Consider the following 18,802-nt stretch of genomic DNA (forward strand, 5'->3'; position numbering starts at 1 on the left):
GTCCAGAGACAAGAAAAAATATTTTCAGTAGGGATGTTACCTTTGATGAATCTGCCTTGACAAATAAGGTAACAGTTGAAGAAGTCAAACAAACTGATGGTTCTTCAAAGTAGGTGGAGTTTGAGGGAAAGATAATTTTCTCAACACATGGATCAAATGAGGAGACAATAGAAGTTTTTCCTCTGGAAGAAGAGCCAGTCGAAGGGGAGGTTCCATCTCAAGAACCTCAACCACAACTTGAATCAATAGCAACCAGCAAGCCAAAAAAGACAATAAGAAAACCTGCTCGACTCATAGATGTGGTGGCTTGTGCGGACTCAATTGCAGCGGATGACATTCCTACCACTTATAAAGATGCAGTCCAAAGTTCAGAAGAAGATAGGTGGAGGTTTGCCATGGATGAAGAAATGCAGTCCCTTCATCAGAATCATACATGGAAATTGGTCAATCTCCCGGATGGCAAGAAAGCAATTGGGTGCAAATGAGTGTTTTCAAAGAAAGAAGGATTTCCTAACCAAGAAGATGTTCGCTACAAAGCAAGATTGGTGGCCAAAGGATACACTCAAAAGGAGGGAATTGACTATAATGAGGTATTTTCTTCAGTTGTGAAACACTCCTCCATTAGAGTTTTGTTGGCTTTGGTAGCACAGTTGAATTTGGAACTAGTTCAGTTGGATGTAAAAACTGCATTTTTACATGGAGACTTGGAAGAGGAAATTTACATGACTCAGCCAGAAGGATTCAAAGTTGATGAAAAAGAAAATATGGTGTGCAAACTTGAAAAATCGTTGTATGGATTGAAACAATCTTCTAGACAATGGTACAAACGATTTGACAAGTTTATGTTGCAGCAAAGGTACATAAGAAGCAAATACGATCATTGTGTGTATTTGCGCAAGCTTGAAGATGTTGATGATATGTTGATAGCTTCTAAAAGTCAAGAGGAAATTGAGAAGCTAAAGATTCAACTAAAAAGGGAGTTTGAGATGAAGGATTTGGGTGAGGCAAAGAGGATTCTTGGCATGGAGATAAAAAGATATCTACACTCAAAGAAGCTTTTTTTATCTCAAAAAGAATATTTGAAGAGGGTACTAAATCGATTTGGCATGAATGAGAAAACGAAGTCGGTTAGCACTCCCCTTGCTCCTCATTTTAAGCTTAGTGATGCTATGTCGCCAAAGAATGAAGTTGCGCGAGAATATATGTCAAGAGTACCATATGCGAATGTTGTTGGTAGCTTGATGTATGCAATGGTTTGCACAAGGCCAGATATTTCACACACTGTTGGAGTTGTAAGCAGGTACATGCATAATCCTGGAAAGGATTATTGGTAGGCTGTAAAATGGATTCTACGGTATATTCATAATACTGTAGATATTGGCTTGGTTTATGAGCATAAAGATAGTCAACATCTTGTTGGATATTGTGACTCAGATTATGTAGGTGATTTGGACAAACGAAGATCAACTACTGATTATGTTTTCACTATTGCAAACGCACCAGTTAGTTGGAAGTCTACTTTGCAGTCAACAGTTGCTTTGTCTACCACTGAGGCAGAGTATATGACAATTACAGAGGCTACGAAGGAGGCAATTTGGCTTCAAGGATTGCTTAGAGAGCTTGGTATTGGATAAGAAGGAATCACAATATTTTGTGATAGTCAAAGTGCTATTCAATTAGCAAAGAACCAAGTTTATCATGCAAGGACGAAGCACATTGATGTCCGATATCATTTCATATGAGACATCATAGAAGAAGGTGGAGTCACAGTGCAGAAAATTCATATTACGGATAATCCTTCCAATATGCTGACAAAAGTGGTGACTGCGGTCAAGTTTCAACATTGTTTGAACTTGATCAACATTGTTGAACATTGAAGATTGAGGTTGAAGATACAATCAAAAGTTGTTGAGAGAAAGTTGAAAATGGAGAATCTTGCCAAGGTGGAGATTTGTTAAATTTGACAAGATTCAAAGATGAATTAATGTGAAGATTTGGTAGTTAGGAAGATAATTCTTCATTGGTACAAAAGTCAAGATAACATCTTTTGTAGGTGAAATTTAGGTGAACCATAAAATGGTTTCACAAGGTAAATCTTGACATTTTGACAAATATTGTGATGTCATGGATGACATCAATAGGAAGAATTCACTCCTATAAATAGGTAGTTCCTAATTCATTTGTAACAGACCTCTCACTTGCCTTCTCATCTTCAAAGGCATTTGATCTTCTTTCTCTCTTGTAGTATTTCACTTGTACTCTTTTGGAGTGAAATAAATATTGGTTGGTTGTGTCCGAGGAGTAGGCAAAAGAAAACAAAAGTTTCCCGAACCTCGTTAATTCCTTGTGTTCTCTTTATTGTTGTCTCATTTACTATTTATTAGCTACCTTTAGATATAGCAGTTGTGATTCCATCACTCTCTATATATTCGGCTTCCGCAACAGGTATGAGTTATTATCTATTTAACATCTTTTAGGATTTATCTATCCATTTCTTACTTTTTTTAAAGAAAAAATTCTTGAGTTGAAATTCAAATTGTGATTATAAAAGTTAAATATCACTATGTTAAAATTATTGAGATTAAGTGGGTCAAATTGGGTGGGTCAAGACCCAACCCGTATTTTAGCCTATTTGAGCCCAAAGTAAACTTGGGCGGGTCGAGACCCAACCCGATTTCTATTTCAACCCATTTTAATATCTTCAATTTCAACCCAAGCCGCCCATTTGACACCCCTAACTGCAGTTGTGACAACTTTACTACTGTCCTCTAAGGTCTGTCTAGAACTTCAGTCGCTCATGGGATCAAGTCCCCTACCAGATCTCATTGTTTGTTAAATCATCAGAACTTTAGAATATAACACTCAAGTTTGTTCCAATTGAGGTTATTATTGCCTATTAATGCAGCGCAGCAAGTTGAGTTAGTTTAAGTCCCGATGCAAATGGTTGCGAACATGGTAGAACAGCTATATATATGAACAAACTTTTTTCATGTCAACTTCATCAAATTGCCTTTGCAAGTCTTTTATATTATTTCAATAGAAAAAAGAAGTAAAAGAAGTTAATAAATGAAATTTGAAGTCATTTCAACTTCAAGGAGAAAAAGGAAACCGCTTTAGACTGCAGCAAGGGGAAATCAACATACAGAATAAACAGAGTTCCTTGTGCAGGCATAGGCATTATTGGAAGCCACATGTTTGGATCTCATCGTTGGATAGCGTTGTTGGCAGAATGTCACCAGTCTTTTAACTGAATGCAGACACTTCCTCGTTGTCTCATCATTAATTATATGAGCAACACTATTTGTGTGAATCTTCTCACGGGCTGATCGTTCATGAATACAAACCATAGTAACACCAATAGATAAAGGCGCATTACCAATGGCTATCTTATTAACATATTGATAAAATGCAGCAGTATATTGCCTATTCACAACTAGTCATCATTAAATAACCTTTCAAGTAAATTTGCTAAATCTTTGAACTCCCAAATGGCTTTCTATATGCAATTCATACATTGACAAGCAAAAAGAAACAAAAGAGATAAATGGGTGATTCAGACTAGAATTCTGTCTGTGCCCATGAGCTTCATATGCCAATGTTTTTGCAAGGATGCACATTTCCATGACCTTGCCTTGAGGGTATGGATTCTGATGCACTTTTTATCATGAAAGTGAAGCTAAAATGGAAGGAAATAATTAAACAATTGATGAAGCTAATGACTGTTGATTCATATCAATTAAGATGCAGAAGCAACAGAAACACTCTTTGGACAGATCAAACTCCATGCAACATAAAAGCAAATGTCAGAACACTTCGTACAAAATTTTGCTAGAAGCTGAACAAAGCACATGCCAATTGGTTTGCCAAACCGAAGAAATAGAACAAATCAAAAGTGATAATAAAACAGGGATATCAAGTCCTCAGTTGTTAGTTTTCCTAAGGCCTCTGAAGAACCACCAATTGTCCTGTAATCAGAGGAAAAACAAACAGTTAGCGAAAAATGGTTCTCAAGAGAAAGAGCGGAGGAAGGGAGCAAAGAAGGAATCTAACAAAAGATTGACAATAACAACATGCAAAGGAAAATCATCAAAATACTTTATTTTGTCAGAAATATATGATACTATGTAGACGACTATAAGAAAAACACACTTGCCCTTCAAAAAGTAATTTCTTCTTCTCTTGTAACTCTAAGATTCTCTCTTCAATTGTATTCTCCATCACAAATCTCACAATCCTGCAAATTTGAAAACAACAATAAGCTCTATTCAATGGTCACCAAAGCAGAAGAAATACAACACACACTTGACTGGTTTATATTGCCCTATTCGATGGACTCTATCTTGGGCTTGCTGCTCCACTGCAGGATTCCACCAAGGATCCATTATGAAAACCTAGCAAAGGTCAAGAGATGAGCCACATAACATGTGCTTCTTCAACAGATAAATACAAGTCATAATTGTATATCAAATGAACCTGAAGAGTGGAAGGAATGCAACACAAGATATGCACAAGTCTCAAGAATTTAGAGCGGTTAACAGAGAGAAAAAATAGATCCTTACATGTGATGCAACTGTAAGATTGAGGGCAACACCTCCAGCTTTCAAGCTCATAAGCAATATCTTGCAATTTGAATCCTCAGTGAATCTTTTAAGTGCAGCATCTCTTGCGGCAATAGACATGGATCCAACTAATTGAACACAATTGATGCCACACAGCTGAATATACACAACACAAGCTTCTTTTTTGTTAGTCGGGAAAGAAGAGAAAGTAGGAAGGAAAAAGTACCATTATGTCTTACATTAAGAGAATATTTTATCAGATCCAAAAACGATGTGAATTGGCTAAACACAATTCCTTTTGCAGAACCGTCCCTTTCAAACATGTCGCTAATTTCTTCCTTCTACATTCAATAAAAGTAAAAAATGAGCTATTTCTAAAGAAATTAGAGCGGTTTACAGAGAAAGAAAATACAAGATCATGAGCTCACACCCCTTGCTTTCCTTGTGAAAAGGAAATAAACCCATAAGACAGAAAAAAAAGCAAGCTGAGGAGAATATGATGAATGCAATTGCATACCAAAGCTTCTATTTTAGTGCTTGTCTTGAATTTATCTAGCTGAATTTTGTTCAATATACTTGAGGACCTAAACTCTTTGACAGTAGGTTTAGAACTAGAATCTCCCTTATCTTTATTTCCAGAGAAGTCAAATGTGAGGGGTTTGGTACATGAAGGGCATGGCGTTTCCCTCACATCTTCAGCTAAATATATCATACACGCCCTGCAAAACACGTGCCTACAACAAGTAACCTGCAAAAATCAAAAAGAGATGCACAGTTCAAAGAAGACTCTGTTTAATGCATAAGGACTTTATACTAGATGTACTTTTGATAAAATCTCCATGTCTATGCTGCTAGAAAGAGAGTATCCCAAATGTGCATCCGCTTCATGAGAACTCCAACAATTTTTCGAATTCCAAAGAGAGTAAATGGCATTTGAAGAGTGTACATACAATATTCAGGCTGGATTTGAGCAATTGAAAGGTGCTCGATGTTCTTAGACCTTGAATGGCCAAGCACAAAAACAATTTAAGAAATGCAGAAAAGGACAGAGCTATCAAAAATTGAACTTCAGCTGAGTAACATGTTTGGTATTCTTTTCTTCTCTCTTTTCCTATTTCTTGGTATGGGGGAGGGGAGTGAGTAGAGGAGTGAAAACTCACTACTGGATCTTCCACTGCATCCTGACATAAGACACATGACTGTTCAACATCTCCAGCCTCTTTATTGTCACTAGCCAATTCTTTTCTAGAGTACATCACAAGGTAAGGATGATTAGCTGCCTGCCAATTAAAGAAAGACATTGGTCAGACATTTTCTGCAATCAAATTTGGCTGATGACCCATAGTAAGACAAATATATGTATGGGAGGCAAGTTCAGACGAAGCAAAAGAAAGGACAGTGTCGGTATTTGTGCTCATATAATAGAAGGACAAGAAAACTAGAAGCAGCCACTTCAAAATTTAGTTCACAGAAAAAAAGATTAGCACAAAATATAAGCTTTTGGATGAGAAAACAATTTAAGCAAATAGTTATGTTTAGTAACCCATCAACTAATTCTTCCATAGTCAAATCTTTACTCCAACTTTACATATTTGAGTAAATTTTTGACAACCAACTATTTGTGATAACCCCCTTGACCAGATTGTATTAACTATCCATTGTTATCTTCCAACTACACATCCAACCATCCAGTTGAAAACGATGTAATACTATAGTGATAAAATAATACTAAAATAACAGCAGAAAAGTGATATAAACAGAAGATACAAAAAGAAGTTGTTGAACACTCATATCTATGCACACATAAGAAATTTATTGTCAATTAAAAAGGACTATGGGAAAGAGAAAAAAATGAATTTTGCACGAAAAGAAAATTGGAAAGAGATTGTGTGACCAAATCATGAGGGTCATGAGTAGGGACAGGTCAAGAGAACCAAAGTAAAAGGACATCAACCCCATGACAAGAGGAAGTTGTTGGAAAGGAAGGAAAACGAGAAGAAGTTGAAAGAAAAAGAATGAAGGGTAGGAAGCCTGTGCTCTTATCAATTTATATCCAAGGACTAAAAACTATCATTTTCACTCTAATCCCCCCCCCACCCCACCCCCACCCCCCCCCACACACACAAAGTATTTTAATCAGTAAACACATGCTTATACTATTTGCACTAAACTACATTGAATCCTGTTAGAAATGGATAAATCAATTTAGAAAGCTTAGCACTGAAAACACCAAAATTGAAGCAACAAAGAGAGTCAATTAGAAAACAAAAACAAGAAGATGAATGTTCAAGGTTTCACATATATAAAGCATCTATATAGAGCATTGTGTCACGTCCCGCCACATCATAGTAAAATTTTGTGTACGAGTAGGGGCGGAAGGGTCTAGAGTTGTGGAGAGGTTTCCGGAAGACTCTAGAACCCTTTGGATTATTCAAGAAGGCTAGAGAATTCCCTAGAATTCTCTAGAATGACTTAGAAGGCAATGGAAGGTCCTAGAGTGTGTAGAGAGTTCTAGAGCTAGGACCAAAGTGTAAATATCTTAGGGACTTGTAAGTAAATTTAAATTGCACTTTAGTCCCTAGGTGCTAGTATAAATAGGTGGTGCCATTCATTTGCAAGGCATCCAACCAAGAAACCATCCAACCAAGAAAGTGTAAAAGCATTCTCCAAAGCAATACAAAAAGCCTTCTTCCAAAATTCTCTAAGTTTCCTTTTCATTCTCTTAGCGATCTTCGTTTCAAAAGAGCTTACTTGAGCTTACAAGATCGTGAAAGATTCGTGAGTAAGTTGTCAAGTGTCGCACGGAGCATTAGTGAGACTCTAAGTCCGTGACAATTGTCTTGGTACCTGCCATAGGGGTGTGATCATACCCAAAATTTGACCAAAGTTATTCATCAGATGTCCAATCTGGGCATATCTGCACCAAAATAAATAATGCAGATGCAGTTAGAAGTATAAATATCCTTGCTCCCTTCTTACTTTTTGGCAAGCTAATGAATGGCACAAATGATTAAGAATTTTATGGGAATACAAATGATTGAGAACAAAAAATTGTAGGAAACAAGATACACAGCCAAAAGAAAGAGAAACAATGGGCCAGGAATTTGGCACAGCCGTAGACAAGCAAAGTGGACTTGAAGGAAGAATAGCTTGAGTTTGAAAATGAAATATCAGAGAGATAGCATACATCTCGAACTGTGCAAGGCTTCTATTGTGCAATGTCTTGTAGTAGTCGTATTCTCTCTCATCCAAAGAATCTTTTCTCACTGTAACCTGAATGAACCCAAAAAAGAACCAGTCAGAAGATTCTAATGGAATTGAAACACACGGCACTAGTGCAAACAGAACTTACAGTCTTTGTGGGGAGTGCAAGATCCACAGCTCTTTCTTTTTTGGTACGTCTTAGCATTAGGCTTTTCAGAATTTTGTACTTCAACCAAACCAACGCATCTCTACCTTCATTTTCGTATGCCTTTAAAGGTTTTTCAATATACTAGGAAAAAAAAAGAAGACGTTTCAACTTTACTATGTCAGCAATAAAATGAAGCTTCAAAAGTATGTAAATTATTAATTAATAACTTACGTTCTTCCACCAGAGGAAGTGGCGTTCAGGTTGGTGGGAGCACTGTGAGCACACATCGTAGGAGCTGTAGAATTTATCAAAGGACAGACTGTATGAGATGTTTCAAAAGTAATATTGATTGAGAAGCAAAATGATAACAATATAAAGTAAAATAGACCGTGGGCCATTAGGAATTTCACCCTCTGGGATAGGAACAAGGATTTAAAAATGAATTTTTGTGTCTACCTAAAATCAAGTCCACTGCAATTACAATCTTCACAAAAGTAACAAGCATAAGGCGTAACTTGTAAGAAACGGACCTGTAGAGAAGTAAAGAATTCAATTAACCTTGCAACTAAAGAAGTAAGGAAAAGGTAGTTAAAGTAGCAGAAGTTAACTTACAAATGAGTACAATTCTCCCATGCGGTTTTGCAGGGGTGTACCAGTCAATGCCCACTTATAAAAAGATTCTAAAGCAAGAACCGCTTGTGTGGTGTTGCTGTGTATAGACTTGATATTATGAGCCTACGCCATAGAAGTTCAACCAGTTAAGAACATTTCAGATAAAAGATCTTGTGTCATGAAATTTAGGAGTTCTACTCTCAGACTACAAAACACTTGCAAGATTGTTCCAGGGCAAAAAAGAGAACAGAATGTCCATGTCCACCATGTAAAATAGAAAAGGGTGATCAAACTAGAATTGAAGATGAAATTCCATGTTCTTACATTATGTTGTGTCTTAGTAGCTGAAACATTATTAAGATTATTCAGCAGTTAACTATAGGTTTCTTCCTAACCACCATAAGATTCTTCACAGTCTAATGACCAGCATAGCTGTTGGCGCATTATTCAGCAGATAACATGATCGACTTGAAAAAAATTGCATAAACGGCAAATGATCACCATGTATCTGGAAGTGCCAAGATAAGAAAACAAAAACTTAATGCATGAATCTATGAATGTATGACTTGCCTCATCCAAAATGATGCGCTCCCACTTCACTGAATGCAGAACTGACTTCCTTGTGGACACATCTTCACCAACCCAGGCTGAATTTTCAATAGAACCATCGTCACTCCATTTTGAGTTCTTGCTATTCTGTTTTGACTTCTTTGGCCAATAATCAGCCTGGATAACGGAATACGTAGTAATGACAAAATCATATTCCTCCAGTTTGTACATACATTTCTCCCTGTTGGGGCCATGATACACAACAGTTTTGTTGCTTCCTTTAGTGGTGCAACGTTCAATCTCGTGAAACCATTGCGTTGCTCCAATCACAGGACATACAACAAGAGTTCCTTTTACTGTTGGGAGTTCCTGGGAGGTACCGGGTGAAGACGGCAATATACTAGAACCACTAGTTGCTTTCTTTAATTCGCGTTGAGCAAGCACAAGTGCTATGGCTTCAACCGTCTTCCCCATTCCCATTTCATCAGCAAGAATACCCCCTTTGAATATAGTTTCTTGCTTTAATGACCAAGCCAACCACTCCTTTTGGTACCTCAATAGTGGCAAGATCAAATCTGATGGTGCCTCGGCAGTTTCAGCAAACGAGACGTTCTGAATATCCAAGTTTAAATCATCTGAATAATTCTCCAGAAGGAATTCATCCATTTCTTGTTCTAGTATCTCCCATGTCAAAACTGATCTTCTTATCTTTTGCATCCTCTCACGTTCATATTTCCTCATTTCTATCCTTCTCACCATGCCATAGAATCTATGATATGCATCCGTATCTTCATCCATTTGATCTTCAGTAACACGAACTATTCAAAGCATTTATAGGTGTTAGCATTTCAAGATGGATCTCCCCTATGGAATTTGACATCAATAAATTAAAAATAGGAGAAAATTAAAGATAACAGCTCATCGCTAGGGCACAACATTCGCATGGTATTTTAATTTACATGTCATTCATTATTTTCTAATTTGGGTCATTTTAAAATCATTCAATTTCAACCAAGCTTTCAAGATTCAAGAGCTTCAGAAGAAAAACAAACAAGAAGAGAAAGAAGAAGAACCTGGAATTGGCGGATTCATTTTCCCGAAAAGCTGAGAGAAATTAGGGCTTGTTGTTCTTCTGATGCTTAGAAACTGATATCCATCAATGGACTGGTAGTCTTCTTATATAGACTTGGGCTTTCCTCTCCTCATGAGCTAGCTTTTGGGGTTGAGTTAGGCCCATGTGTCATATCTTTACATGGTATCAAAGCCAAGTACATCCCCATTTGGGCTCCCGGTCCACACTCTATTGGGCCTGGGAATGAAGAAATGTTAGAGTGGGTAGAATCTCACATTGATTGGGGAATGTACTGGTGGTCTACTTATATGGACTAGAGAAATTCTCCCCTAATAAGTTAGGACCAGATATCATATCTTTACAATTATCATACATCTTAATAATAATGGGCGAATAAAGTAATAAAAAAGAATGTCCTCTCCAACAAACCTGTTCTTTTTCAAAATTGATGTTTAGAAATTGATCTAGACATTTTTAAGGAAAAAGTATTTAAAACCGCTCAACAGACTAAATGGCATTTAAGGAGTGTACGTATAATATCAGGATGACAATGATAAATTTGAAGTTGCTCGAAGTTCTTGTACCTTGAATGGTCAACACAAAAATAATTTAGTAAATGCAAAACGGGGAGAGCTATCAAATTAAACTTCAACTAAGTAACACGTTTCTGGATGCGTTTCTTTTCGTTTCTTCTCTCTTTTTTTCCAGTTTCTTAGTTTGGGTGGAGGTTATTTGGGAGAAGGTGGGAGTGATCTCTATGACGAACAAGATGAGGGAAGTGAGACTGAGATGGTTTGGTCATGTGCAGAGGAGGTGCGACGACGCCCTAGTGACGAGATGCGAGAGGCTGGTTGTAGGAGTGTGCAGAGGAGTAGGGGTAGGTCGAGAAAAGTATTAGGAAGAGATGATTAGATAGGACATGACACAACATCATTTTACCGAGGATGTGACTTTAGATAGGAAGGAGTGGAGGTTACGTATTAGAATAGAAGGCTAGTAGGGTTAGAGGGTGTATTGCTTAGGCTTGTTATGCTTGTTGTAGTACTAGTCATACACTAGTTTCTTTTGTAGACTTTACACTGCTGTTTATTAACTTTTATACTTTCTTCATGGTTTTCTTCTTTTATTACTTGTGTTTGATGCACTTGAGCCGAGAGTCTTTCAACCTCTCTGCGTATGTTGTTGTTTTTGTTGTTGTTGGTGTTGGGGGAGGGGGTAGAGGTTCACAAACTCACTACTGAATCATGACATAAGTCACATGATTGTTCAACATCTCAAGCCTCTTTAATGTCAATAGATGCTAGAGAACTTCACAAGGTAAGGATGATCAACTTCCTTTCAATTAAAGAAAGACATTGGTCAGACATTTGCGACAATCAAATTTGGTTGATGACCATAGTAAGACAAATACTTCAAATTAAGTTCACAAAAAAGACTAGCACAAAATATTTTCTTTGACATGAGAAAATAATTTAAGCAAAAACCTATGTTTGCTAACACCTCTAGCAGTCTTCTGATTAGCTGGACTGCACGTCAAATAAGTTTTTCATTAGTTCAATCTTTACACAAATTTTACATATTTTATCCACTGACAAATTGATTTCTGTTGTCCAAGACTTAAGTCTAAAATAATGTAATACTATAGGGATGAAATTCTACCAAGAAAATGTTTATATAAAATTACAGAAGGAAAGGGATATTAAACATAAGATAAAAATAAAAGAAGTTGCAGCACATTTATATCTATCCACACATAATTAGAAGTGTATTGTCAACCAAAGCACTATGGCGAAGAAGCAGAAAATGAATGTGATACGAATGCTCCTTTAAGGACTTACTCTAGAAGAAAATATAGGCGAACAACATGTGGAGATAATCTATCTTAGTTTATCTGTCTTACTTTCTTTGTATTAAGTAGGATAAAATATATAAGCAGTAATTATCTATAGTAGTTATAAAGTAGAAGTTATTACCAACAGGCAGTAGCAGTTATTTATAGTAGTAACTGTTTCTATCTATCTGTTATGAGTTATTTATGTTTACTATAAATATTTGTATTTTAGGAGAATTCTGGAAAGGAAAAATATTATTATGTCTTTATATCTGGAGATTTGTCCACTCCATACGGACATTGTTATTGGTTAATGTAGTGTTTAAGATTATTGCACTTTATTTAACCAGTAAAGTTCCATTTTCATTTCATTTCATATCAGTTTCTATCATTTTGGTATCAGAGCAGACTGATCCAATATGGTTGATACCAGATCTTCTACTTCGCAATCACAAGAAGACATTCCCAATGTTGAAACCCTTGTGCAACAACTATCTGCTATTGCATCAAAATTAAACACAATTGATTATTGGCAGCCGATGTTGCTTCACTGAAAGTCCAGACTAGTCACATCCAACAAGAGGAAACGAGTAATCGAACTCGTAACAGAGGAAAAAGTGCAAATGTTTGGCACGAAGAGGAAGAAGACATCGATAATACAGGGTGGCCAAGAAATCCTCCCCGGAGGCCATACACGAAGATGGACTTTCCCAGATTTGAAGGAGGAGACCCTAGAGGTTGGATTTTGAAGGCAGAAAAATATTTCTGCTACTATCAAACTCCAGATGAACACAAAGTTGACATTGCTGCTATGTATCTGGAAGGTGATGTGCTTGATCTCTTCTCTTGGATCAATCGTGAACAAACTTTGCTCTATTGGGAAGAACTTGTTAAAGCATTGCAATAAAATTATGGGCCTGCAGAGTTTCAAAATCTGGACGAGCATTTGTGTAGCATCTGCCAAACTGGTTCAATACAGGAGTACCGTCAAGAATTTGCAAAACGTTCTTCTAGAGTCACAGACTGGCCAGATCACTGTCTCTTAGGGGTTTTCATGAATGGGCTTAAAGAAGAACTCAAATCAGATGTGAGAATTCATAAACCTAGAACTATTTATAAAGCCATGAGCCTTGCAATGGAATTTGAGCAAAAAGTTAGTTCTAATTGTGGGCATAAGTCTTAATGGTCAAATCTATCACGATCCAACACAATCCAAACTGGTTCTGCACGTGATGTTCCTTACCAATCAGTAGGCAACCAAACACGTATCACGAACCAATCCAAATTCTGCACAGATGCCTCCTCGTCCTTCTCCGAATCATGCTTGGGAGATAGAGAAGCAGAATCGCATAGCTAAAGGACTCTGTTTTAGGTGTAATGAAAAATTTGCACTAGGTCACCGTTGCAAGACAACATCTCACTCTTATGGAGGCAAATGACAACATTGAAGGTGGTGAATCTGGAGAACAAATGTCAAGTGACATTATTGATGGTGATGCAGGTACAAATGACCTTGCTGAAATTTCATTCCACGCCTTTCTAGGTAACATAACAGGCACAACAATGAAACTTCAAGGGATCTTAAATGGATGCAAGGTGTTGCCTCTGGTTGATAGTGGGTCATCCCACAATTTTATCTCAGAAAAAATTGTTGAAGAATTACAGTTATCTGCTCAAGTTGTGCCCTATTTTGGAGTTCAGATTGGCAATAGAGATATCATACGTTGCAACCGTTTGTGCCAAAATCTTGTTGTGAAATTCCCTGGATTAACTATTGATCAAGATTTTTATCCTTTCTCTGTTGGAGAAGCAGATTTAGTGCTTGGAATTAAGTGGCTTGCTTCTTTAAATACAGTTCAAGCAAATTGGAATGAGATGTTTTTGATTTTTAATTTAAATGGGAAGCGATATAAACTTCAAGGGGTTCCACAAGAATCAAATGAACCAGTTGCTTTTCTGTATTTCTCCAAGGAGGCTGATACTTCAGGTAATTCTCTACCCATTGATATTCAAAGCTTGCTTTATAAGTTTGAATCAATTTTTGAAGAACCCAATGCCCTACCACCTTTTCGTCAACACATTCATTCTATCCCTTTAATTCCTAACTCAAGTCCACCCAACATCCGTCCGTATCATTATCCGTATTTCCAAAAATCAGAAATTGAAAAACAAGTTTCTGAATTACTCCAAAAGGGTTTTATAAGGTCAAGTACCAGTCCATTTGTTAGCCCTATCCTTCTCGTCAAGAAAAAAGACAATACATGGAGTATGTACATTGATTATAGAGGTCTCAACCAAATCACTATTCCATATAAGTACCCTATTCCAAATATTGATGAGCTTCTGGATGAATTGCATAGAGCAACTATTTTTTCGAAGATTGATTTGCGTTCTGGTTAACACCAGATACGTGTCGATCCAGTTGACATTCATAAAACTGTTTTTCGTACTCACTCTGGACATTATGAGTTTACTGTTATGCCCTTTGGTCTCACTAATGCTCATTCAACGTTCCAATATGCTATGAATGATTTGTTCAGACCACATCTGTGCAAATTCATTCTTGTATTCTTTGATGACATCTTGGTATACAGTCAGACCTTTGAGCAACATATCAGTCACTTGGAACTTGCTCTCCAACTTCTGAGAGACAATTGTTACTATGCCAAAACTTCTAAATGCTCATTTGGGCAAGTCCACATTTCTTTTCTGGGTCATGTGATTTCAGAAAAAGGGGTTGGTGTTGATCGGGATAAAGTTCAAGTTGTTTGGGAGTGGCCAGTACCAATTAATTTTTTTTTTTTTTGATGACAAGGGAAACCCGCAGCCGCTACCCTTTGGGTGCGCACAGGGTAAAACCCCCGCTCCTATGCAATAGCTCGCAAACCACATAGGAGAGGTAACCCGCACTAAGCAAGCCTGGTGCAACCAATTAATGTGAAGGAGTTACGTGGATTTCTTGGGTTAACAGGTTATTATCGCAGATTTGCGAAGGGTTATGGAATGATGGCTCAACCACTCACTGAACTTACCAAGAAAAATGTTTTTCAATGGTCAAACTCAGCAAAGAATGCTTTCCAACTTCTAAAGCAAGCTCTAACAACTGTTCCAGTACTACAACTTCCAAATTTCACTCAACCATTTGTGGTGGAATGTGATGCTTCTTCAGAAGGAATAGGGGCTATTCTTCTTCAAGATGACCATCCTATTGCTTATTTTAGTAAGGGACTTTCTTTTTCCAGTCGTTTGAAGTCTACTTATGACCGCGAATTGCTTACTCTTGTTTTAGCTTTGCAAAAATGGAAACACTACCTCCTGGGCCATCATTTTTATGTCCGAACAGATCATTGCAGCCTCAAGTATCTCCTTTCTCAGTGTATTACTACTAATGAGCAGCAAAGATTATTAATGAAATTGCTTCCCTTCGACTTCACAATTGTTTACAAAGCTGGGAAAGACAATTTGGGAGTTGATTCTCTTTCAAGGAGGTCATTAAATGCTGAATTTTTGGCTCTTGCTATCCCTGTGCCGATGAATTTTTCCAATTGGCAAAATGCTCTCCAAGCAGATACATATTCTCGTGAGATTATTCAAGCTATTCACCATGATCCTTCCTTACAACCAGATTTTCATCTTGTGGATTAGAAACTTTATTTCAAGGAAAGGTTGGTCGTTCCGGATCAATCTTCTATTCGACAAAAGCTTCTCTCAGAGTCTCATGATACACCTTCTGTCGGGCATGGAGGATATTTAAAAACCTTGAAGCGCCTTTCCTCCAACTTTTTCCAGACAAGGATGAAGCATGATGTTAAGATCTTTGTTCAGAACTGTTTGGTTTGTCAACAAGCCAAATACCAAGCTCTAGCACCTGCTGGACTTCTACAACCCTTGCCTATACCTGAAAGAATTTGGGAAGATGTCTCACTTGACTTCATTGTAGGACTTCCCAAATCTAGTGGTTTTGATACAATTTTGGTTGTCGTAGATCGTCTTAGCAAGTATTCTCATTTCATCCCACTTTCTCATCCATGTACTGCTAAGATTGTTGCTAAGGTTTTTTGTAGAGATATTGTGTGTCTTCATGGCATTCCTCGGTCAATTCTGGGTACCTCTTACCACCCACAATCTGATGGACAGACAAAGGTAGTTAACATATGCTTGTAATTGTATTTACGATGCTTTGTTATGGAGCAACCTCGTACATGGAGTCAGTATCTACCATGGGCAGAGTTTTCTTTTAACACGGGTTTCCACTCATCCACAGAAACTACCCCATTCAAAGTTGTTTATGGTAGGGACCCTCCATCCATTTCTCCTTATGTTCATGGAGAAACACGCATTACTGAACTTGAAGAACAACTTTTGAATCGTGATGCCATGCTGAAAATTCTCAAGGATAACCTTTTAAAGGCTCAAACACGAATGAAACAACAAGCTAATTCTCATCGTCGAGATGTTACCTTTCAAGTTGGAGATTCTGTCTTTCTACGTGTTCAGCCTTACCGTCAACGTTCTTTGGCTCATCACAGTTGCGAAAAATTGTCACCTCGATTTTTTGGACTATATAAAATTGTACGGTGTGTTGGACCTCTAGATTATGAGTTGGAGCATCCTTGTTCCTCCAAAATACATCCGATTTTTCATGTATCTTTGCTCCGTTGAGCTCATGGTCAACAAGTTGTTATACCACCAGCCCCTCTTCCTCTTAATGAAGATTGGGAACTCACCATATCTCTTGCCAAGATTCTTGCACATCGATGGGTTAAAGAAGCTGGTTCTTCTTTGGAACTGCTCATTCACTGGGTTGACCGTCCGCTTGAAGAAGCTAGTTGGAAAAACTATGATCTCATTGCAAATCAGTTTCCTTCTTTTTGCCTTGAGGGCAAGGCGACTTTTCAGGGAGGATGCACTGATACGAATGCTCCTTTAAGGACTTACTCTAGAAGAAAATATAGGCGAACAACATGTGGAGATAATCTATCTTAGTTTATCTGTCTTACTTTCTTTGTATTAAGTAGGATAAAATATATAAGCAATAATTATCTATAGTAGTTATAAAGTAGAAGTTACTACCAGCAAGCAGCAACAGTTATTTACAGCAGTAGCTGTTTCTGTCTATCTGTTAGGAGTTATTTATGTTTACTATTAATATTTGTATTTTAGGAGAATTCTGGAAAGGAAAAATATTATCATGTCTTTATATCTGGAGATTTGTCCACTCCATACGGACATTGTTATTGGTTAATGTAGTGTTTAAGATTCTTGCACTTTATTTAACCAGTAAAGTTTCATTTTCATTTCATTTCATATCAGTTTCTATCAGAATGTGTGCAAGAAAAGAAAATTGGAAGTTGGTAGAAAGAAAGGAAGATGAAAAGAAGTTGAAAGAAAAAGAATGAGGAGAAGAAAGCCATTGTTCTTATAAATTTATATCCAAGGAGCAGAATGTCATTTTCACTCTAATTGAAGCAGCAAAGAGAGTCAATTAGAAAACAAAAACAAGAAGATGAGTAAAGCATTTATAAAGCATTGTCTTGGTACCTTCCATAGGCGTACAATCATAGCAAAACTGTGAAAATAATTATTCCTCAGAGTTCCAGCCTGGAGATATCTGCACAAAAATACAAAATGGGTATACAGTTAGAAATAAGAATATCCTTGCTCCCTTCTAATTTTTTTGGCAAGGAAATGACACAAATGATTGAGAATTTTATGGGAAGAAAAAGATGAAAAAGATTTAAGTTAAAAATCAAGGACTAACCCAAAGGGTTCAAGAACTACTTGAGAACAAGAAATTGTAGGAAACAGGATACGCAGCCAAAAAAAGAGAGAAACAAAGGGCCAGAAAATTGGCGCAGAGTGAACTTGAAGGAAGGATTTTTTTTCCCTTCAAATTTACCACTAGACAGTGTGTCTAGTGGTCTTTTATTAATAATAAATAAAAATCCTCCATTGGAATATGTACAAGCAAGGGGGGCTAGACCTTACCAATCCTAATGAGGACAAGAATCTTTACTTTTAGCAACTATGAAGAAAATAAGCGCTGGAGTTTGTTATAAACTCTATGATGGTATTACATATGAGGATGCTTAAATAATGCAAAATTATAAAAGCCATGAAGAAAGTTGAGTTATCAACCTCAAACTTCCCTTTACAAATGGATGAACTAAAAATGATAGAATGGTCTTCTAAAGTAACCTGGAGTATTTTTCTCTTGTCTTCTTCTTCAGTTTTGTCCAGTAGCTCTTGATATGTTGACACTGTCATGTGATTCTATTTCACATATTTTGCCAGTCACATCTGTAGGTGCCTTGAAACAAATTTCTTAGTCATCTTATCATCCAAACTAATCTTTCTTTTATGCTTCTTTTTGTTATTGAGTTGACCTAGAAAAAATATCTGCATTCCTAGCTACATTTGCAAAATAATGATCCAACACATCCTCCTCTTCACCTTCCTCAAAGATGTCCTCATCTTGTAGGTTATCAAATCTATTTGGAGACAAATGGCTACTACCACCAACTTGTAGTTGTTTTGTAGTGTTAATAGGTGTTAGAAAAGTAAGCTTTTCAACATCGGAACTCACCAACTGATCACTTAAAATTGCAGCATTATCAGTTGATGCCAAACCTTGCCCAAGTGTTACAGATTTGGCACTTCTAGGAACAAAAGTTGGAGCTGCCGTGCTTAATTTGCTATGCATAGGAGAAGTGACCGGCTCTTCCCCTTCACCTACTATATCTGCTCACCTCAAAGCACTTGTCGCACCTTGGTGTTCCTTATTAGAAATAACCATTTCATTTTTAGAGTTAGTCTGAGAAATTGAG

The 18,802-nt window shown here is 37.1% G+C and overlaps 1 protein-coding gene across 1 annotated transcript; it reads right to left on the bottom strand.

Moving 5' to 3' along the window:
• Positions 1–3,729: 3,729 nt before the first annotated feature.
• Positions 3,730–18,254, bottom strand: LOC125877060 (ATP-dependent helicase rhp16-like). Its single transcript, XM_049558370.1, has 17 exons — positions 18,174–18,254; positions 17,517–17,586; positions 10,146–10,381; positions 9,094–9,875; positions 8,524–8,646; positions 8,368–8,441; positions 8,143–8,206; positions 7,912–8,052; positions 7,747–7,832; positions 7,407–7,476; positions 5,720–5,839; positions 5,077–5,307; positions 4,799–4,900; positions 4,560–4,715; positions 4,303–4,391; positions 4,154–4,234; positions 3,730–3,965 (listed from the first exon to the last, which is right to left on the bottom strand). Exons 3-17 carry the CDS (start codon positions 10,162–10,164, stop codon positions 3,887–3,889), a joined length of 2,217 nt encoding a protein of 738 aa, XP_049414327.1. The 5' UTR covers positions 10,165–10,381; positions 17,517–17,586; positions 18,174–18,254; the 3' UTR covers positions 3,730–3,886.
• Between the last annotated feature and the right edge of the window lie 548 nt (positions 18,255–18,802).

Source organism: Solanum stenotomum, chromosome 9 (assembly GCF_019186545.1).
Source record: "Solanum stenotomum isolate F172 chromosome 9, ASM1918654v1, whole genome shotgun sequence".
Lineage (NCBI taxonomy): Eukaryota > Viridiplantae > Streptophyta > Magnoliopsida > Solanales > Solanaceae > Solanum > Solanum stenotomum.

Excerpts from the sequence above, each read along its gene's own strand:
- LOC125877060 (XM_049558370.1), bottom strand. Across the intron at positions 7,477-7,746 it reads AGCCTTGCACAGTTCGAGAT|ATATGCCCAGATTGGACATC; the intron begins GTATGCTATCTC and ends ATTTTGGTGCAG. Across the intron at positions 4,392-4,559 it reads ATCTTACAGTTGCATCACAT|GTTTTCATAATGGATCCTTG; the intron begins GTAAGGATCTAT and ends GACCTTTGCTAG.